This window comes from Clytia hemisphaerica, unplaced genomic scaffold (assembly GCF_902728285.1).
Source record: "Clytia hemisphaerica strain Z4C2 unplaced genomic scaffold, Clytia hemisphaerica genome assembly, whole genome shotgun sequence".
NCBI lineage: Eukaryota > Metazoa > Cnidaria > Hydrozoa > Leptothecata > Clytiidae > Clytia > Clytia hemisphaerica.
The window spans coordinates 216,792-239,814 of record NW_027103421.1 but is presented as its reverse complement, the minus strand read 5'-3'; the positions used below and the strand labels follow the sequence as shown (position 1 = coordinate 239,814).

At 36.1% G+C, this 23,023-nt stretch overlaps 3 protein-coding genes across 3 annotated transcripts in view; 2 read left to right on the top strand and 1 right to left on the bottom strand.

Annotated features, from left to right (window-relative positions):
- Positions 1-23,023, top strand: part of LOC136797792 (otoferlin-like) — a 141,836-nt gene that overhangs the window by 102,629 nt on the left and 16,184 nt on the right. Inside the window, exons 33-44 of the mRNA XM_067054377.1 lie at positions 5,405-5,651; positions 6,359-7,213; positions 8,982-9,123; positions 9,883-10,012; positions 10,304-10,475; positions 10,847-11,016; positions 11,427-11,531; positions 13,115-13,279; positions 17,195-17,329; positions 19,423-19,551; positions 21,744-21,779; positions 22,524-22,615. Of these exons, the coding sequence (XP_066910478.1) occupies positions 5,405-5,651; positions 6,359-7,213; positions 8,982-9,123; positions 9,883-10,012; positions 10,304-10,475; positions 10,847-11,016; positions 11,427-11,531; positions 13,115-13,279; positions 17,195-17,329; positions 19,423-19,551; positions 21,744-21,779; positions 22,524-22,615 (2,378 nt within the window). The remainder of the gene's footprint in view (positions 1-5,404; positions 5,652-6,358; positions 7,214-8,981; positions 9,124-9,882; positions 10,013-10,303; positions 10,476-10,846; positions 11,017-11,426; positions 11,532-13,114; positions 13,280-17,194; positions 17,330-19,422; positions 19,552-21,743; positions 21,780-22,523; positions 22,616-23,023) is intronic.
- LOC136797829 (uncharacterized) lies at positions 1,990-4,798 on the top strand. Its single transcript, XM_067054412.1, has 2 exons — positions 1,990-2,466; positions 3,529-4,798. The coding sequence occupies exons 1-2, from the start codon at positions 2,073-2,075 to the stop codon at positions 4,734-4,736; spliced, it is 1,602 nt and encodes a 533-aa protein (XP_066910513.1). The 5' UTR covers positions 1,990-2,072; the 3' UTR covers positions 4,737-4,798.
- On the bottom strand, positions 13,778-15,989 carry LOC136797832 (aequorin-1-like). The gene is made up of 2 exons (XM_067054415.1): positions 15,254-15,989; positions 13,778-14,083 (listed from the first exon to the last, which is right to left on the bottom strand). Exons 1-2 carry the CDS (start codon positions 15,561-15,563, stop codon positions 13,815-13,817), a joined length of 579 nt encoding a protein of 192 aa, XP_066910516.1. The 5' UTR covers positions 15,564-15,989; the 3' UTR covers positions 13,778-13,814.

Here is a 23,023-nt window from a genome sequence, read left to right as displayed (position 1 = left end):
AACATTGCGTCATTATTTAGATGATCTGTAAAGTGTAGAAGAGGCTTTCTGGGGGAAATTGTATACTCTTCGGAATAGGACCTTTCTTTCCCTCCACGGCTAGGACACATGGCTAATGGTAATATAGCGTTTTCGGCCCTTTAAAGATTTTTTAGATTTGCGGATTTTCAGGTTGCCTTGGAATACTGTTATTCAGTCACAACTTACCATCAAAATCAAACTATCTTAGGTTTCTAGACTACAATCACCACTATTTTATTGTGCAGTTATCAAAATAAATTGGTTGGTTGTCTAAGTATACACCTTTTCGACCGTAGCCGCCAATTGCCGCGCGGGCATTTTTTTGACCGCTTTATCCCACTAAAACCGTCCCAGTCCTTTTTTCGCGCCGATAGACAATATAAAAATATGTCAAAAAAGGATTGGATCAAGTTTAGTAGGAAAATTAAATAATTAAGTGGCACGTGCCTGACCGCGCGACTACGGTCGAAAAGGTGTATTAGCTAGGAATGATTTTCTAACGCTAACAAATCTTACTTCGTGTGTTTGGTACAGGCTAACGGTATTATCTTTGATAATTTCTGTACGTTCGGTTGATTGAATACACGCTTTTTTAATAAGAATATCCATGATGAAAATGGCCAAAAGATTAAGACTAATGCTAAGAATATCACCATCGTGGAATTTTGCTACTCAAGCTAAGAATTCCATTTTTAGAGCATTTTCGATTATAAATTGCCAATTACCCCCAAGTAAGGCTCACTCTTTTCACAAAAATGTCATTTTATGTTTGAGACGTATGTACTAAATGGCAGATCTAGTCTGAATTAGGATCCTAACCTAAGAATGTTTTAAGAATATTATATTCTAGGATGATTTTCTCAAAAAAGTTAAGAATATTAATGATAAAATAGATTTACACCATTCTTATAAAAAAAAGCATGTTTATGACTTCAAAACAAATTAAAAACAAATGTCTGAGCTAATTTGAATTCGATTTTCTTAACCGCAGAAAAAAAAGATAATAATCAGTAAGCTTTTTTGATGCAAACGCTAAGAAAATAAACCAATTACATGCTTTGTAGCAAATATAATTTGATAAGCAAACAAGGAGTAGAAACTAACTGAAAATATTCATTTGAAAGATTAGATAAACGTTGGAAGTTTTTATTGGTTTAAGGATAGCCATTTGGTCCAAAGATTCGTTTCATGAGTTCGAAAGAGCTACAGTGGAGCCTCTTTAACTCGAACCTCTATAACTCGAACCTCTTTAACTCGAATGTCTCCTTAACTCGAACCAGCTTTATGGTCCCTTTAGTTAACAATGCCTTATAAACCTTTCTCTATAACTCGAATGTCTCCTTAACTCGAACAAGCTTTATGGTCCCTTTAGTTAACAATGCCTTATAAACCTTTCTCTATAACTCGAATGTCTCCTTAACTCGAACAAGCTTTATGGTCCCTTTAGTTAACAATGCCTTATAAACCTTTCTCCATAAGTCGAAATTTCGTTAATTCGAACAAACTTGTGATCCCCGTGCGTGTTCGAGTTATAGAGGCTCTACTGTAAATATTTTTATAAACTAAAAGAGCCACGTATTATCATGATATGCACCACTGCAATGACTTCACGAAATTATGCAACTTTTCTGGCTCATTTTTTCCACCCAATACGTCACTTTTTCTATTGTTTAAGTGAAGTATTGGGTGGAAAATTTTCAAAGTTCTCAGAAGACTCTCCAGTGGTGCCATATCATGAATTGACAATTTCAAATCTCGGATTTTCGTGCTCGATTTTCGTGAGAATTGTAGTTAATTTTACGTTTCTTGAGGCTTTCGGATGTTCTTAAGTTTTTGAGTTTTGAGTCTACAAATGTTCTTAACATATTTTCTGAGTATTTTTGTGCAATTTCTTAAGAAATTTGCTCTTTTAGAATGTCTTAAAATGTTTTTAATTTCTCAATTTTTTGGCTGTCGAATCCTTAATATAGTTTGTTCCTATAAAAAAGTGTGTAATATAAAGGTTGCCATAAAACTGGCTTCTCATATTAAAAATAAAAACACAGAAAAATATGGAAAACACTACAGAATATCAACAATGGAAAAGAAATCGTGATAGAAACGCTTACATATCATGTTTCCTACTCTTCTTGGCTGGCCTGGAAACGAGCGCGGTCTCAGTGGTCATGCTATACTACATACAAGACCGTTTCAAATTCGAGTTGGATCAAACACGCATGTATTTTAGTATTGCTGAGATGTTCAACGCTATTGGTCAAATATTGGGTGGTATTTTCATCGGACGATATACAGACCGGACTAGGAATTTGAGATTGGTAGTTTTGGTGAACCTATGGGCATCTGTTATTGGGAATCTAATGTATGGGCTACCGTATCATATCTTGATGATTATTGTTGGTCGATTTATTTGCGGACTGAATGAATCTCTACAAGTAGCTTTTAGTGGTGAGACTTTTCAATTTATTTCTGAATAAGTCAAGACATACTCCTTCTCAAGTGAAAATAGGCTTTAACCTAAGTTGATGATCTCTGCACCCCCTTCTCACAGACCCACTGGGTTCCCTTCCCACTGGAAAAAAATTTCCAAAATATCGTCCCGTCGGAAAATTACTCTCAAATTGCTGTCCCTGCTGAAAGTAATCAAATAAACCAATCCTCATTGCAAAATATTATGCTATTTTTTCTTTTAAACAAAAGAAAGCCATAAAAATATATTGGAATATCAACCCTCATTGAGTTTCAGTCAGTTATTTTTATCCCTACCACTGGCTGAAAAAATCCTACTGGGTCTGTGAGAAGTTGGAGATCTCTACACAGGATAGTAGAATCAGAACATAAAAATGAACAAAGGCCTCTTTTCTTAACATACTGCCTATAAAAATTGTACTCTCTTAGATAGCACATAAAGCTTTATGACTTTAGCCAGTTATTGTGCGTGGCTAGGATTTTAAAGTTATAATTTTCTGACTAACCTTGACTAAACCTCGCTATTCAAAACCTTCCAAAGTCCACAGCTGGACGAGTCTGATCAAACCTCTATATTTCTATATAGGTTCTGTATAATAGAGATACCACTACTATACAATAAAGCTTCTACTTTAATCGGATTAATTTTCGCAAGATTAAATTTCGCGATTTCGCGAATTTTTGCCATTTTCGCGAAATTAAAACTCGCGAACACGCGCGAGATTCCTGATTCGCGAAATTAAATCCACCACAAAACTTTTAAAATTGTATTTTTGGCGGAGAAACTAGTTCCAAGTCTCCATTTATGGCAAAAAAATGGCTATTTTCAGCTGTTTTCTGGCTTATTCACGAAATTAAATCCACGCGAAATATTTCAAAATTCTGACTCGCGAAATTAAATCCAGAAAATTTCGCGAAATTTAATCCGGTTAAAGTATATGATATATCTAGTAGAAAAAACTTTTTTCGTTTAGCCAGTATATTTATCATCACGAATACACCGGGTTATGTATTGAACTTCAACTTCTCTTTTTTTTCCAGGAGAGTTTAAACGATGTTACAAAGACAATGAATTAATACAAATTCTTGGTTGGAATGAGATCGGTTATTCTATTGGTTACACTTTAGGCCCTGGTGTCCCTGTATTCTTTTCCTGGATTCACCTGCACATAGGCTCATGGAAAATTGATAAGTACAATGCAACGCATGTCTTTATTGTATTGATCATACTTTGCCTGTATGTTTATATTTGGTTTAGATTGAAAAATTCATCGCAGGAGTTAGATAAAATGAAAAGCAAGTTCGAAGCGGTGGCAAATTTGAATGAGATTCCTGAAGGAAGTCAATGTAAAACTACTTATTCAGATATTGAATGTCCAAAAGAGGCGGAAAACTTGGATCAGATTTCTCAAGGAAGGCAATGCAAAACTACTCATCAAGCTATTGAATCTCATCCAAAAACGATTGTAAAATTTGATGTAAAAGAGGTGCAATCATTAAAAATTATTGAAAATTCGGAAAATGTTGACTCAATGCCAATACAAAAGAGTCAACAGCTGTCGAGGAGACTCAATGTCCCCAATAAGAGTATAACCAACGAAGAAACTGAAGACGAGGTCTTTCACGACCATCAGATAATGAAATGGAGGGAACTCCTACATGTTGATATCATTTCTCTATGTGTATCATACGGTGTCATCAGATATGCTTGTAATACTATGGTCAGTTTAATAGCTATGTATGCTGTCTCATTTTTTCACTGGAAAGTTGATTCTCTATCATGGATGAACGTCTTGTCTTCAACCGCTATTTACATATTAATGGCAATCTTTATTCGATGGCAGGTATTTCAGGAAAATAGTTTCATTTGTTACGCTACGGCATTGAGTATGACTTTATTCAGCTTTGCTAATCTATTGATTCCTGGCTACATCAATATTCAATCGTATCTTGGTCAAGTAGTCTATTTGACCTCACACATGTTTTCGAAAGCTTGGATGTATTTTCAAGCACAGTCTGCTGGCAAGGTGCTCTTATTCGATACTGTTTCACCAGACAACTCATGCTTCATTGACGGCGTTAGATCGTTCTTTGGTTCTTTGATGCGTTTATTTGCGTTTGGAACGGCGTTCTTGTGTTTTCAACATCCTTTGTATTTTTTATTACCTCTAGGTATTATTCAGTTTATAATGTCTTGTATTATATTTATGAGGCATGAAATTCATCATCGAAGGGTTAAGATATTTTGATTTATGATTTTTGTAATATTTATTTTTATTCCTTACTTACTTATTGCTACTAAACAAGACAGAAAAAGAGAAAAATATCTTTGAAACCGGTCAAAATTTCAGAAACATAACACTTCTCCACCTATCAATAAAAAAGATTTGGACCTAAACAAGATAAAGGAGTAAATTTTGGTCGTTCTGTAAAATACATGTAATTTGGACAGGTGACAAAGAAATTTTGAACAAGAAAGGTCCTATTTTAGTGATACTGTATCAAAACTTGATGCCGTTGTCAAAAAAGACTTCAAAAATCTTCAACAGAGGCCCTACTGTTCAAGTGCTGTATTTTTCGAATCATTCCCTTATTGAAAAACACGTCTTTTTCAAATTGGCACGTTCTAGGACGAGGGAAAAAGAATCTATAGGCTCAAAATTCCACCTTCTTTGCGAGGGTAGATGAGCTTTTGGGAAGATTAAGCTTTGGGCTGGAAGAAAGGATTGGCCCGAAAATAAAATGACTGGTAATATTCGTGTAATAAGAGACCTTATCGGGGAAAATAAAATGTCGCAGTTTTATGTAGTCGGGGTTTTTTTTCGTCGGAGGAAAATTTCGTCACCCGTCAAAATTTTCGTCACTTTCCCTCGACATCATTTTCTCCGATAAGGTGTACTGTTTTTTTTTTTCGTAGATGCTTCCGATAGAAGACCGTTACTGTCCACCTCTTACTTTCTCCGTTAAAGAAGAACATATGTTCGGAAACGAATTTCTCATTGGAACAGCTATCGTTAAATCCTTGTTAAGGTTTCAAGTACCTGAAGAAGCCTATTTCCAAGTCATCACGCCTGTCGGAGGTGGCGGAGATGCACCACCTGTGGCGGGTAGCCAAGCAGCGAAAAGTGCATCAGGTTGCAAGGGTGGAGGTAGCAAGGGCGGAGGTAAGGATTTTGTTTCTTAAAAAAAGAAATCTAGTCAAAGATTTTCCCCATAGCTTGAAAAGTTTTAGAAAACTACTTCTAAAATTAAAATTGTTGACCCATTTTAAATTGGAGGGCAACGATATTAGATTCGTTTATATCACCTCTATTGAATTCCAATACTTACCTTATCACAATACCATAAAAACACTTTTCTCTTGTCATGAAAATCACGAAATTTTCTCATAACGCCATTCACTAAAAAATGTCGTTCGTTATAATACAGTGGAGTTTCTTTTAACTCTAACCTCTATAACTTGAATGTCTCAGTTAACAATGCCTTATAAACTTTAATCCATATCTCGAAATTTCCATAACTCGAACAAATTTGGGTCCCCTCCCCTTGAGTGTTCGAGTATTGGAGATCAGACTGTGACCACGTTCACACGCTACGGTTTCGTTTCGAAATGGAGCGGTTCTATTGGTTTAATTCAAGTTTTACGTCACTCCTAACCAATAGAATGGCTTCATTTCGTTTCGCATCAAGCTATTACATTATAATCAACAAGCATCAAGCATGCGTGATATTCATGACGTAATGTTTTATACGGAAGCATCCTAAAAAGACCGGGTGTTTACAACTGTTTATGAAGCTTCCGTTTAAAAGATTACGTCATGAATTAATATCATGAATACATATAAATGGATTAATACTGTTTTTTATTCAGGAATCGATAACAAAGGCTTCGAGGGTGACGCAACAGGCTCAAAAGCAGGCTCAAAAATTGGTACAAAAGCTGTTTCTAAAGCCGCATCAGTAATTGGTTCAGTTGTCAAATCCGTCACTTTCGTCCCTGAGGGGATGGAAGAATTAGGGTCGGGCCACAAAACCCCGTCCCGGAAGTCAATTCTAAAGACACCGTCCCGAGCTCCCTCTCCTGCCGCTTCACAGGCAGGATCTTTTGCTGGATCAAGAAGAGGATCGCTTGCTCCTCCATCGGTAGCAGGCTCAAGGGTAGGGTCCGTTGCTGGATCAAGAGCACTTTCTGTGGCTGGCTCCCAACAACAAGGATCAAGAAAAGGCTCTTTTGCTGGGTCGAGAGCCGGCTCCCTTATCCCAGGCTCAAAGGCTGGATCTATTGCCCTAAGCCAAAGAGCAGGATCCTTGATAAGTGGTTTGAACTCTCGACCACCGTCCAGAGCAGGTTCAAGACTACAGTCATTGTTGGCCACACCTTCAAGACAAAGTATCTATTCGCGAACCAGTCAAAAAATTGATATATTACCAACACCAGCCAAAATGAGTTTAGGCACCATCGAACATTCAAGTACTATACATCATCACATTGTATCCAATCCTGGTTCGAGTCGCCGTGCTTCTATATCACGACGTCGCTCGATCACATCAGCTACAAGCCGTTTAGGATCGATTAAAGAAAAATCACCAAGCATAAAAGCTAGCGAATCGGTACAAGCTACACCTCGGAAGAAAAGTTTTTCAGGATCAGAACCGGTCACGCCATTCAAGAAGTTGATGTCTCAGAAAGGTTCACCAGAGAAAACTCCTCTGTTAAGTCAAGAAGGTTTGTTTGTTTGTTTGTTTGTTTGTTTGTTTGTTTGTTTGTTTGTGACCAGTAGCGTAGACAACTTAAAGACCTAAAGAATTTAAAGGAAAAATTAAGCATTGGAAATCAACGTTATACCCAGGTAGAAATTGTAAAATTAACATTTATAATGTCGGATTTATTCAAGATGTAATATTTTTTGTGGTAAATAGGTTAGGACTTGTGTTAGCTTAAAGCTATTGTCAATGTGCCAACAATAAACAACAATCACCAGCAGTAGCGTAGACAAAGAGGGGGGGGGACAAAATTTGTGTAGGAGAGCAGATCTTTATGACACAGTAATATCTTCTTATATTATAGATAGATAATACACCGTTTAGCAGTCTCGCCTCCTCCACCGTGGAAATGCGCACTTTAGTACTGTGGAAGGTTAGAGTAATGTAAACATTGTCAATTTTTTTCTTTCCTTTAAAAAGAATGACTTATATATTTGAACACGATATCAATGATAATTTTATGGATCTCTCCTGAAAATTTCGCAAAAATTCATCAACAGGAAAAGAAGTTATGATTAAAAGGAGTTCTTTACCTACCGTTTTTCTGCTGAGTTTCCTTATGAAAACCAAATTTTTACCTACCGTTTTTTTACGCTCTCCCCCGTAGTTTCCCGCGATCATTAAAATCAAAACAATGGAAAATTGTTTGTACGCGTGCGCAGTCGACACTACTAAACGGTGTATTAAAGTGTCATAAAAACCTGCTCTCCTGCACAAATTTTGTCCCCCCCTTTGCCTAAGCTACTGACGATTGATGTTTATTGTTGACACATTGACAACATCTTTAAGGTAATACAAATCCTAACCTATTTACCACAAAAAATATTACATCTTGAATAAATTCGACACTGTCAATGTTGACTTTACAATTTTTACATGGGCATAACGTTGATTTCCAATGCTTAATTTTTTCCTTTAAATTCTTTAAGGTCTTTAAATTGTCGAAATTCCTCGGGGACTAATTTCCATCATATTCATGATATTCATGATGTAATCTTTTATACGGAAGCACACGAAATAATCCGGAACTAGTGGCAAAATTTGCCACTAGTCTTTTGTTATTTTGCACCTAGTTCCGGGTTATCTCGGGTGCTTCCGTATGAAAGATTACGTCATGAATATCATGAAGCTTTAGACCGAGACAAGATAGAAAATTATTGGCCATGAAAAAACCCTTCATATCGCTCTAGGTTCGAAAAACATTACCGGTCTTGTATTGACAGTTTTAACGTAGTGAACGAATACTGTATTTTAGTCAGAGTTGAACTATTCCATTTATTTTTTAAATGCACAATTACCAACAGTTGGATGTTTCGTAAACTAGAGTCTACTTCTGGCTGAACTTTGCTTTCTTATAATTTTTTATGACGCTGTGTCCAGTTAAGCAGACTGGGAGTATTTGACGAGGTTGCCATTTTGAAAAAAATGTTTGAAATTCCAATAACAAAAAAGCTACTTAAATTTGAAAAATATAATTAAAAATGAGAAACAAACATCAATAACAGATTTTGAATCCCTTTTTTTCAAATAAAAACATTGCTTCATTTTTTTTTACCTTCTAAAAACAAATAAAATCTGGCGGACAATTTTACAGTCTGCCTTAGCAAAAGCATTATTACCATTATACTACCGGGCCACTTAATCGCGCCATCAACTCTATAAAAAAGCTTTAAGTGGACCCCGGGTTGGATGTTTCGTTGATGGAATGTCACGGATCTGTTTTTATTTAGGTGGAGATGTGGCAGAGATTCTAGATGAAGAATTATACCCTGAAGATGAACTCTTTGGAGGATCTCAACCAGCATCTCGTGCTAGAAGTGCGACTGGTAGTAACAAGAAATCATTGATTGAACAAATCTCCACACCTATAAGGTAAAGCCAGTTAAATTTAATGTAGTAGATAAGTAATGTCTTAGATAGTCAATGATTTTCTAGTCAATATCTTTAAAACATTTTCTAATTTTGCTCAAGTCTTCCTTTTTCTTTGAAAATCTTGTAAGGTCTTGTAAGATCCAATATTATCCAAGCTCTTAGATTCTCTTGGCAAGATCTTGGTACGAACTTTCAAGATCTGACATATGACAAGATCTTGCAGGATCTTACCCGATATTAATCATTTTGTTATTTCATTATCAAAGTTCAATTGCAAAAGTTCTCCCGTCCAAAAAAATTTGCTAAATTGATGTGTAAAAAAACAACCAATTTCCGTCCTAGCCGAAGAACATTACTTTTACCAATAACCTTATTACTATCAGGCTTTTTCGGGGTTCCTATTCTCAAGGGGGGGGGGGTGTTTTCCACCAGCATTGCATAACTTTTGATCTAGGAAAGCTATGGACTTGAAACATGGCAGAAATGTTCTCTACCATATAAGGAATACATAGAAAAAAATTTGGGTTGATGACATTTTTTTGACTTTTTGGCTTAAAATCTCGCAGGAAAGACTCACTTTTTTTGGCTTGACCATGAAACCCAATCCAATTCCTACGAGTTAGACCAAAAATGGCGATTTCTAACTCAAACAGGGCATTACAGGAGGGTTTCGCCCTCATGTAGGAGGGTTTCGCCCTCATGTCTAGTATACTCGAAATTGGCACTTAAAGGGTTAAATGTTATAAATTCATTTTTTAGATCAATCGGCAGTAAGCTTGCGACACCTTTACAAAGTTTAAAGAAATCGACTTCGGGAAGTATCGCAGGAGATGATCCAGAAGATATTGAATTGCAGATGGGTGCAGAAGCGTCCGATTTTTATGACCAGGTATACCATATAGAGATTTTTCACTTTTTTGTCAATCATACCTTCTATTTTGAGCTTTCTTTGACTTTTGCAGACCTTCAGGGTATTTGCCACGTTGACGTTTTTCAATGCATAGAAAAAGGAAAATCTCCATAGCTGGAATATCTCCATAACTCGAATATTTCCGTAACTCGAACAAATTTGCGTCATCCGTCGTTTTTCGAGTTTTAGAGACTACGTAGAATTATTTGGGAAAATTTCAAAAGAAAGTGTCATTGTATTTTAAACTAATAAATCAATTCACTTTTTCAGAGTCTTCCACCCCTTGACGAAACAGCTGAAGAAGAACACGCCTTCGATGAGAATGGCGATCCCATACCGCCCGATCCTGAGGGCATAGAAGGGGTGGAAGTTGAGGGCGGTGAAGGTGGTGAAGGAGCGGAAGGAGAGGCGGCGGAAGGTGAAACGCCCGCTGAAGGTGAAGGTAAGAAATATATCCTATATTTTTAGATGGTGGTGGAGGGGTGAAAAGAGTTAGGTGGACAAGGAGAATCGCTCGCTGAAATTGTCGTCCCTAGTTAACGTAAGTTTATCGTACTTATGGTACAATCAGATTAAGCAGTACCCACTCTCGATAAATTGCAGATATAGAGGTTTTTTATGTTTTATTAAGTTGCGTAATTTCCGCCGGAAGTAAATTTTCGAATCTGTAGAGACGACCCCTTACGCAAATCGAACGTTTGTTTTCCATAAGGCAGAAATTACGTCACTTAAAAAAACATGAAAAACCTCTATAATGCACATAGTTACAGGTCTTCTTAAGAAAAAATAACATTAATCTCAATTTATATTCAGCGGCGGCCGATGGCGCAAAGGGCGCTGAGGGCGGCGAGGGTGGTGGAGAAGGCGGAGAAGAAGACGAGGAAGGTGAAGAAGAGAGCAATAAAACGCCCGCCATTGAATACGGTTTAGATGAACTCAAAGCTCTTAAGGAAGCCCTCAAGAAAGAAGAACAGGAAGATGGAGTAAGTTATGCCGACTTTCGATTCATTTCCCCGATTTTTCGATTCATTTTCCCGATTTTTATACAGGTGAAAAATTTTAGGTATAAACAAAAAATGGGTGACGGGTTTTTCAACTTTTTCAATTCAACTAAGAAATTAAGTAGTGGAAGAAAATGTTCAAATTTAAGAGGCGATTTTTACGCAAATGAAGAATGCTTTTATATGGCCGATGTTACGAAACGTAAAACCAGTCACCCGTTTCAGGAGTACCCATTTTATCCATGTTTTACTTGTTATTGCAAGATCATTTGCAGATCTTGCCTAACATTTCCTCACCATTTGATCTAACATCCTGTTTTCCCGATTTTCCCGATTTTGTCTAACATTTCCCCGATTTTGTCCGATATTTCTCCGATTTTATCCAATTTCAGGATGACGAGGCGGATCCAGAGGAAGAAGAAGGAGACGGGGATAACGAGGAACAAATTGATTGGTGGTCTAGATTCTATGAAACTATCAAAGACAAGAAAAGAGTTGTAAGTACAACTTCCATCAATCAACTTGTGAACGTAAAATAAATTCCGAGTTAGCTATCTCGAAAAGGTTTTTGCGAAAAATAAAATTCGAGTTAATTCTAACTCGAAAATCCTTTTTTTTTCAATAAAAAATCGAGTTAGAGTCGAGTGAGGTCATTATTTACACTTTTATGACGTCATAATTTTGCTAACTCGAAAATTCCTAACTCGAAAATTGCTAACTCAAATTTTTCTAACTCGAAGATCATCATCAATCATCATCAGTAATTTTGAACGAGTCCAGTCTTGCATACTAAACGACCACAATGCCCATAATATTTGGCACAAAGGAAATTTCCCTACAAAAAGTTTTATCTGCCTTAACTTAGGGTTGGAAAGTAGAGTTTTAACTCTGAGTTTTAAGATGAGACTTAAGTCTTAGGACCTTAGGATTTCAGGATCCAAAAGCTTGTGCATGGTCCGACTGGGCTGAGAATAGAGCCCTGAAGCCATTATACCCCTCCCAAATCGAAATGATTAGCTAAAGATGAAAGACTGAAAATCTCATTCGGGCGGGGGAACTTCAAACGCTAAAATACCAAAAAATGCCAACATTTCCTGACCATATTATAATTCAAACATAAGTAAACAAACAAAGAATAATGTAAGGGCCAAATTGTGGTACATACTGACACACTATCCCCGTACGATTATTGTATTATTATATACAGGGCTACTTAGACTACACACTATATTGACGAACAATATTTGACAATATCGTTTTTGGTCCGTAATGTACGATGTAAATAACATGTGCTCTATTATAAAAAGAATTTTCTTTCTGTAACAATCCCCCTATATTGCTGGGGAATTGCAAATCAAGGTGACAATATATCATCAATATATTACCTGACACTATACTGTGTAGTGTATGTAGCCTTAACACCAATATCACTGTGTTACACTTGAAACTTATCAGAATAAAACCCCCCTAAGTTTTTTTTTTTGCAAATTTATCAAGATAAAGATTCTTAAGAAATAAAAGGATTTTGAAAATTTTGCTACTAAATATTTTTGACCTGAATTTATTTGATAGGGAATTGACTCTCTTAGGTCCATACCTAAGTCCATACCCAAATAATTCAAAAAATATTAAGTGAAAAGCACCCCTTGTGAATTACACTTAGGTGTGTTCTGTGGCATGAATAAGTTTTGAGATTTTTACCGACACCTCAGGAAGAAGCTATTGGAAATCTTCGATTCAATTGAATCTTTAAATTTTCTAAACATGGAGCTCCCGAAGCCATAACAGTTAGCTCTAAAGGACTACATACATTACACAATATATTGACGATGTATTGCTGGAGTACAGGCAATACATTGAAAAGGTGTCCACAATATATTATCAATTTGATTTGCAATTTTCCAACAATATAGAGGGATTGTTTACAGAAAGAAAAGTCTTTTTTATAATAGAGTACCAGTTGTTCACTTCGTACCTTTGCGGTCTACAAACTATATTGTGGAGTGTTGCTCACCAATATATTGTGTAGTCCAAAGTAGTCCTTAAAGGTTGGTAATCATCTGGTCTTTTTTCTTCTCAGGAAGAAGCTATTGCAAAGAAGACAAAGAAGATCAAAAAAGAGCGTGAAAAACAAGGCAAGAAATTTGACCTTGAAGAAGAAGAACAATCGGGTGCTTTTGATGGTATTGAAGAAGATGTTATGAAGAAAAATTTAATGATAAACCCAAAAATTGTTCGAATAAAGGTAATATTTCATTGAAAGTCGAAAGTCCCTCAAGGGCTAAGGGAGAATCTCATTGACAGGCAAGAAACCACTTCTATCCCCTCCGAAATGCGCGACTGTTTACTTCCAGGCTTATTCCTTATGCATTCAAAATTGATGCATAAAATATGATTTATACAAAAGCTGCTCCAAAAAAGTCCAGCAACACTATCATCAAGTGTGCAACAAAATCCTGACAACTGACAGCAACTGAGACTGTTATTTGGATTCATTCATTATCTTTTAAAGTCGTTCTTAGGAGAGATATTTCTTTAACAAGCCGTATGTGTATAAAAGTCGCGAAGCGTTCCAGAGCCTCCTCGATTCGCAAGTTACGGACAAAACATTTAATGACATAATCATAAAGGTTGGCGAGTCCAGTCAAAACACAGATTTGGTCTTTAGCGTCACACTTCACCGTTACAAAAAGGAGTTTCCAAAAGATATATTTATTTATGTTTTTGAAATGAGGCGAGACACCTAAATACAAAGTTAAGTAGCTCTACACAAAGAAAGTTTATACAAAAGCTGTTCCAAAAAGTCCTGCTACACTATCATCAAGTGTGTACCAAAATGCTGACACTTTTGCTGTGAATTCTTCTAAGTCAATCCTACCATCATGATTTAGATCACAAATATCATACATGTGTTGTGCCTCTTCTTCTTTCATCTCTGGATTCGTTCGACATAGATTCTTCCATTCTGTAAACGATAAGCTACCATCATGGTTAGCATCAACAACGTCAAATAAAGCGCTTAACCATTTCTTCATCATTGTCACTTCACCTATAAAAAGGAGAATATCAGTTTTAATCCTTTAACCCTTCGAGCCACTTCTTATATTTTTACTAGGGGAAGCATCTTGCCCCCCTAAAATCTCAAGATTGACGAGTGCTATAACCTTGAAATTTTGACAAGTGGTAGATATGGATAATTGATGATTTACAAAATTTTGGTTCACCCCCTGTCTGGTTGGTATTTTACAGACCAGAATGTAAACTTGACGAAAATCATGTATTTACTGATAGTCTCGTTTGATTTGCCTGAAATTTGTTCCTAAAGGCTGATTTTTCAAATAAAAGAGACTAATAATAAATAAAATTTCTCCCCATGAGTATTTGTTACTATGCAGACTGGTCAGTACACACGTTGGCCACCTGCCAAAAATTCAATTTAGTCACGTGAGTGGTTGGCATTTTACAGACCGGTCCGTTTTTTTACCTAAAATGCTCACTTTCAGCATAACCGCTCGTCTGATTCTGCTTAAATTTTGGCTGAAAAACTTATATCATCAATACCTAACACTTGTCAGAATTTCAAATCAATAGCATTTTCCAATCACTAGATATAGTATCCTAGGGCTGTTTAGGTAAAAAGGGGCAATTTTAGGTCGGTCTGTAAAATACACGATATCAACAGGTGGCGAAAACTGTCCCTCTGCCCCAAAAATCAATGTCACGTGGCCTCACGAAATTTGAGCAAAAAAAAGAAAAGAGTTTAGATGGGACAATTTCGGTATTTTCAAAGAATCATCAGGTGGCGATGATGTCATCAATTATGTCGAAATCTTTACCAAAGATGCCAATTTATATTTGGTGTACACTTGCAAAATTTCAAGTCAATTGGATAAATATATTATATTTTTTTTGGGGGGGCTATTTACCCCCCTCCCCAAGAAGCTCGAAGGGTAAATTCTTTTATCACTGCATAAAAAAGAGTGGCACCTTTATGCAACGACATATTCTGGTCCTCGATTTATTAAAGTCGGAATATTCACATTCGCATTTACATTCTAGTCGTAAAATACAGTGTGTCCCATAAAAAGTACAAATTTTTATATAAAGTAAAATATACTGCAAATTACAGACCGTAGAAAAATCATAGATGGTAAAATAATGCTATTGGGTGATGCAAAAGCAGTAAATTTTCTTAAATCATCTTCGAATAACATTTTACCTCTGTGTGCTGTCTCTAATTCTGCTATCGCTAGTTCTTTAACACCTTTCACATACTGGTTCACATCAAATGTAACACCTGGTTTTAATCCGAATGCATGACCAACACTAATACATGCATCAGCTAGGTTCTTGGCTTGATTTTCGTTAGCGTTGAACCCAATCACCACATGGTCAACCCAGAATGTTTTGAAATCCTTGATTGTGATTTTCCCGTCGCGATCAGAATCCAGAATATTGAATAAATGAGTTTGTCGAGCTATCCATTTAGGATTATCGTATACTAGATAACAAATTGGTCCTGACGCCATATTCTTTTTTTCTGTTCTGTTCGAAGTTTAAAGAGTATCTTATCCGTGAAAAAATCGTCCGTAATTCATAATATGCACCATTGCAATGTCTTCTGACATTACATCACGGACCCAATAGCTTTTTCGTTTTAAGTGACATAAAATCAGTCAATACGTTACTTTCAACCAATCATCTGTTGGGTCCGTGGAAAATAATGCAATGGTGCATATCATGAATAACAACTGTTGGCAAGAAAAAAATGTCGGTAAAGATTTCGTCCCAAAGCATTTTTTTCCGTCACTTTTTGCCGACGTTATTTCTACCAATAAGATACTCGTTTAATTTTTTCAACTAAAGTAATTATTATTGTGAGAATCTATTTCTTTCCGTAAATTTGTAATCTTTCCAACAAAAAAAAATCGTAGTTCAATTTCGTGGTAGCTTTTTATCAACGATAGAAAACTTTCTTTACTCAAAATACACCTAAAGTAGCAAATGAACACATTACTACAAATTTTTTTGTTTAATCCATCATGTTAAAATACATTGTAAAAACACGATAGAACAAGCTATTACCTATTTGATACACGTAAAACCACAGCTATGCCATTACAATATTCATTATACTGGTTGTTTAAGCCAATAAACGTTTTTAATAAGAATACACTTTATAAGATGTCCATGATGAAAATGGCCTAAAAATTAAGAATATGATGGTAAGAACATCACCATCATGGAATTTAACTGAACCTAAGAATGCCATTTTAAAGCATTTTCACCCGTAAATTGCCAATAATACCCCCAGTAACGCTCAACATTCTCCTACATGTTGAATATAGGTTAAAATTTCGATCTCAACTTAAGAATACCGTAAGAATATTTTAGGATGATGTTCGCCAAAAAAGTTAAGAATATCCATGATGAAAAACAACATTCTTGTAAAAAAAGCCAATTAAATTTGTTTCTATTTACGCTCATTTCTGCAAGAACCTGACACACCTTGCTTTTAGTTCGAACTCTTTGGGCTTATGTTCTTAAGATGTTCCTAAATATTCACCGTAAATTGGACTACTTAATGCTTCCTTTAAGGAACTTATACTAATATTTAATTAGTTTCTTCCTTTATTAATCTGAGGCTGCCTGTTCCTAATGTGTTCTTAGATTTAACTCGCGTTCTTATAAAATGAATCTTATGAATTCGTGTACACTTTTAAATAAGAGCATAGTATAAGAAGCAGCGGCTTTCTTCTACTATCATGAGAGGACACAAGAAAAGGGAATCGTCATGCAGAGATGAGGTGGATCAATAAAATACATATGCCTCAAAATGAAAATGGTACCCTATCCACAAAAACCTAAACTTGAACAAATTTAGATTAAACTTAAATTGATAAGACGGGAGACTTGTTTAGCTCTACAATCCGGGATGTTTGATGTTATCTTCCAGAGAATAATTTACCTTAAGGGAACTGATTTTCCCTTTTGTCGTGGTTTTTCTGCAAAACCGCGAAAATTAGAACCCGCGAATTATAAATTTGGCCAATAAAAATTTTATAATTCCTCTCTTTAGATTTACAACACCAAACTTAGATCGTCCGCTAATTAGAGGTTCTACTCTATTTATAATAATATGTAACATTCTTCTCTTTAGATTTACAACACAGAGCTTGAAGATGTAGAATGTTTCAGTGGATTTAATGACGTTTTACATTCGTTCGTTTTGTTACGTGGTAAAAGTAATGGCAATGACGATGATGATGAACGAAGAATCTTCGGAAAATTTAAGGTAAGTGTACTGTTTTGATATTAAGTACATCGACTGTAGTGCAGTGGTAGAGCATACGGCTACGGTGCGCAAGGTCGTGGGTTCGATCCCCGGCCGGGTCATACCAATGACTTCCTACTTAGTACAGAAAATGGCATTTGATGCCTCTCAGCTGGATGCTCAGCAATTAAGTGGAGCAATCCAGGGAGAAAGAGTGGCGCCCTCCTTTACCTTCGGATAGATAGCTATCGAAAGAGGAGCCTTCGGGTCGCCTCCGACTGCGGTCGCTAACTTAAACTGTTTTTCATGATTCGTTAATTTACATACTTTCCGCTATTATTATAGCAGACCCTTATAGTAAAATAGGCACTGAGTATGTGCGTGCCTTAAGGGTTGGGGTTTTCACCCTCCCAAAGTCTTTCTGAGGGTTACGACAACAACGAAACTATCAACTCAAAAATGAGTAAAAAGTCTAGAAAGTTAGAAAAGTTTTTTCGAAAACCGAAGATATTTTTGTGAAAAATCTCTCTAAGAGTAAGGGCTACCTTTTTTAGCAATTTTGTCTCTCTAACGGTCACCTTTTCAGCAAAATCAGTCTCTTTATAAAAGTAAGGGCTCAGAGGTCTGGTACGCACTTACCCAGCTTCCCTCAACCCGTGTACCTATTCCACCCGGAGACGTTCATTCCGTAATTACGTAACGACGGTAATTACGTAACTTAACAAAAGATGAAAAACTCCTACCTTATTGGAACTAATTTTCGCGGGAACTAATTTTCGCGGTCGAAAAAAAATATCCGTAAAATTGCATTTCGCGGGTTTTAATTTTCGCGGTTTTTTCCATTCGGGAATTTTGGCGGGTTTTAATTTTCGCGGTTTTGCCCTTGTTTGGACAAATTTCTTTCATTTTCCTAGGGATTTTTCAAATTTTTCGATAAAATTGGAAAAAATTGTATTTCGCGGGAATTAATTTTCGCGGTTTTCAACTCTCAAAATTTTTCGCGGGATCAAATTTTCGCGATTTTGACGAAAAACCGCGAAAAACGCTAAAATTAAAACCCGCGAAAATTAGTTCCAATAAGGTACACTCTTTTTTAAAGAAAGATTTTAAGAACAATGAGGCCTAAAAAGGCCACAAGTTCAGAAAAACACTGAGTATGCTAAAATTGTTGAATTCTAAAAACACTTGTTTAAAATTTGAATTTACGAAAAAAATGAGGTTCGTTCCAGAAGATTGAGAATAATTTAAGAAGAACACGAAGGTATATAATTGCTAAATTTTAAGAGACAATCAAGATTTAAATTAATAATACAACTTTTATTCTAATATTTTGTTCTTAAAAGATAAGTTCAAAAGTTGAAGGGTTGGTGAACGCCCGTAAGGTTGTTTGTACGGAGTTTTTCCGGTCGAATCGGTGTATGAGTAGCTATACGGGGTAATTTGATGAAGCAATTCGTGATATGCACCACTGGAGAGTTTTCTGAGAACTTTTAAAATTTTCCACCCAATACGTCACTTAAACAATAGAAAAAGTGACGTATTGGGTGGAACAAAAACAGAAAAGTTGCATAATTTTGTGAAGTCATTGGAGTAATGCATATCATGAATAAGTAACTTAAGGTTAAAATAGTATGGATTGGAACGGTATTACGCGGGAAAAGTGAGCGTAGGAGTTAGGTAAGCGTAAGAAGAAATTTTGTCGGCGACAAGGGCTGAAAGCCCGACTGGAGCGAAACGCCAGGATGGAAATCCTTCGTTCAAAAGAATCATTATTAAAAACAAATGAGATGCATTACCAGAAAATTTTGAGAAAGTAACAAAAATTTTAAAGTCACCAAATTGCTCCAGGGCGGGAAAAAAATTTACGGGTAGGGCTTAGCCTAAATTTATGGATGATCAACCACATTTTATGCCAGCGAAATATCTCACCAACGTTTTCTGTAGATTAAGAAAACTCGACCAATCCTGGTTCCGTCTGTACCCAGCCTGCATCCAATGTTGCTTCAACGTTTATCTAACGTTCACAACGTCCATATAACGTTACATGAACGTTGAAACAACGTTGTGTGCCCGCTGGGTAATCACCAAATAAACATGTACTTTCTTCTTAATAGGGTGCGATCAAAGTATGGAAACATCCTTTGCCAGACTTTTTCAAAAATCCAAGCTTGGTTTTAGGATCTTTTCAAATGTTACCGACCAGAGATCCACTCGATGTTTTATGTCGGGTTTACATTGTACGGGTGAGTAGCAGCTTTATTCATTATTGTTTACCCATGGCGTAGTGGTATGGTGGTTATCATCCTTGACTCCCGCCTGGGAGGCCCGAGTTCGATACCCATTATGTCTCTACGATTCGCTTAGCAAGTGAATGTACCTTCGCCCGGGTCTGCCCATGCCATGTGAATTGGGAACTGGGTACTATTACTCTGATACAAGGGCGTGGGTAGATTAGACTGACATTGTGATGTGCCTTGGCACTCATGAGGTTTGACCTCGCGCGACCACCGCTCTCCCAGTGTCGTTCGAGTGTCATGGTATACGCCATGGCTTGACAGCTCGCGTCTGTCAAGTCACAGTGTCTGTCAGCGCCGTGATTCCTATTCCTTTGTGGGTAGGACCCATTCCGAACCGTTTACCCATGGTTATAAAACAACCTTAATACAAAAGTACTGATAATGAATTGTCTTGTTTCAGTCATCTTTGTTTAACGACATGTTCCACTCAAATTTATATTTGGCACGTACGAAATACGAATTTCTTCCTGATGTAGCCCACAAAACTTTGGCATGTTATACATTTTCTGTTAGGCCAACTATCCTTAATTCTGAAAATTTAAAAATTGCAATGAAAAAAATTGATGAAGAAGAAAATGAAACTTTTGAAAGACTTTTGCGTGGAAGAGTATTTCAACTTTGAAAGATAAAACTTTTTGAAAACATTTTTTAACCCTTTAAGAGTACCACGGTCATTTTTTTCTAAGTTTTTAAAGGAAGTCGCTAGTTCAAACTTTATAGGCTTATATCTCCAGATCTAGAACGAGTTAGAAGCTCGTTTATAGTTCGTTGGATAACTTAGAGTCTTTTTCGCTAGAGGACAGAATCAAGTAGAGCAGGGCCAATTTTGGAGGTTCTTGGATCACTCGTTGACCAATAATGGTCAAAAAATAGTCAAAATCTTAAAAAAAGTGGATTTTTGTCAAATTTTTGCATTTTTTTTTGACTTTTTGGCTTAAAATCTCGCTGGAAAGACTCACTTTGGATTTTTTTTGCTTGATTTTGAAACCCAATCCAATTCCTACGAGTTAGACCAAAATCGAAGTTTTTTAACTCAAACTGGTCATTACAGGAAGCTTCGCCCTCCTCGAAAATATTTTAAAAGCTTCTTTGTCTCAAAATCTTAAGAATAGTGATTTTTAGCAAGTTTCTCATCCCAATTAATTATTAAAGATTCAAATATTTCAATTATTTTAGGGAAATTTAGAAAATACCCTAAACAAAAAAATGGATTCCCCATTGAAACTTAGCATATTTTATAATAGCTAAAGAGAAGATAACACTTTATCATTCATAACATTTTATCAGTTCATAACGTCATTTTTGGACCTACCCCGGTGGGGTGAAGGTCCTATAAATTAACCCGTGTTCGTTAGTTCGTTCGTTCGTTAGTTACCAACTTTTCTCGAGATTGGCTCATTCAATTTTTCTGATTTTTTGCACAAAGGTGCATTACTATAAACCCTCGAATGTGACGGAGCCCGATTTTCGAAAAAAAAATTTTTCCGGCCGGTAGAACCGGAAATGTTCCGAAAAAAGCGGTTTTTTGAGATTTTCTCAAGATTTTATCATTAGTTTTTTGCGATTTTTTGCACATAGATGCACATTAGTACTGCCGAAAAGGTGTTTCTTAATTGCTTTCTCCGTTCCAATAGATATATAATTCGAAATTTAAAATTATACATTACTTCCATTAAATTCTAATTATTCGTTTTATAAATAGGTAGGTCCATTAAAGTATTGCTTGTTGTAATTAAATTCTTAATTACTCTTGACAAATTAGTTTTTTGTTAAAAGTTTCAAGGAACCTAAAATAAAAGATTTACTTTCAATTCCAAAAACTAATTTTTCGACCATGGTCAGGGCCCTTATATTTCTGGAGGAACGGTCATTTCATTATCAAAATCTTCCGAGCTGACATACATAAAAGCAATAATTCTATTTATACTGAGACGATTAATTTGTCTGAGACGAGCAATTTAGAAAATGAGCATTATGGAGGAGTATACATTCCATTCATGTTTCAATAAATAGGATCTCCTCCACAGATCATATTTTACAAACTACTCGTCTCAGACGATTTTTCCGTCTCGGTATAAATGGAACTAATAATTCTCAATAAATTCACACCACTAAATCCATTATTACCTCCTTTCCAGGCATTAAACTTGACGGCTACAGACGCTGGAGGCTCGGTAAGTCATTTTTATTCCATCCTATTTTCTTGTTGTTAATAAGCGTAGTGTTGACCTCTGAAATTGGTAAATTCTTAAATGCTTTCTTCAGTTAAATTTAATCTAACTCTGGTTAAGCAGCTTCTTAAAATCAGTGTTTTTCATTTGTAATTGTGTGTAAATCGATAGTCGGGTTCGATTTCCCGATCTTTCCGGTTTAATTTCCCGATTTGGTTTGCGTTTGCGCTTGCACTTACTAAGATATACTCTTTTAAATTTTATGTTAGATATAATAAGAAAGGCTGACAATTATGAAAATTACCGGAGTTTGCAGCCGGCTGTTTTATTTGATTTTTATTTGAAACTTCATGTTGTATTAGGTTTAACAAATATTTTATATAGTATTGACCCGTGGGGGGGGTACTTAGGCAAAAATGGGTGCTGGGTATGTGCGGACGGTAAAGGTTGGATATTTCACCTTTCAAAGTCTCTCTAAGGGTTGGAAAAATCACGATTTTTAGCAAATTTTTTGATTTCCAGAGAAAAAAATTGTAAAAAAAAGTCTCTCTAAGGGTAGGATTTTTTTTTTTAAATGGAAGAAAAATATCAAAAAGTCTCTCTAAGGGTCAGTCCCATCCGCACATACCCCTCATCCGCAAACCCTAGTCCCCCCGGAGTATTTAGCTGGTAAAGATTGGTGGTATGGTTATCACATTATCAAAAAATAAACACACAAAAAATGTTCCTTTTTACCTGCATTTTTAGGCCGATCCATATATACAACTTAGGATTGGTAAAACAGTCATCAAAGATGTGGAAGGAAAAATAGAAAATAATTTGAATCCAACTTTTGGAAGGTATAAAGCTGTATACAATTCTTTTGATGTGGTATGGGGCTGTGGTATAGTGCAGTGGTCATTTACCTTGGTTGCTGCACAGGCGACTGAGGTTCGATTCCCACTCACAGAGGTTTACTTGGCAACCCATGCCATGTGAGGGGAATTGGGTAGTCAGTCCAAGGTGCTGACGGGGCGTTCATTGAAAGCGTCTATAGTTGCGAAAACAGGCCTCAAAGCCTTCTGCAACTCAACCAAATAGAAAAAGAAAGCTCTATGCAATTTTTTTCAAAATTAAGCTTAGGTTGTTTATTTTAGTATCAATTTGAAATAGATTTTGTCCTTTAAAGATCGTTAGACAACATTCAAACATTCTGAAATGACTCAAGAACAACCTTAAGACTTTCAGCTATTTAAAGTTCTTAGCCA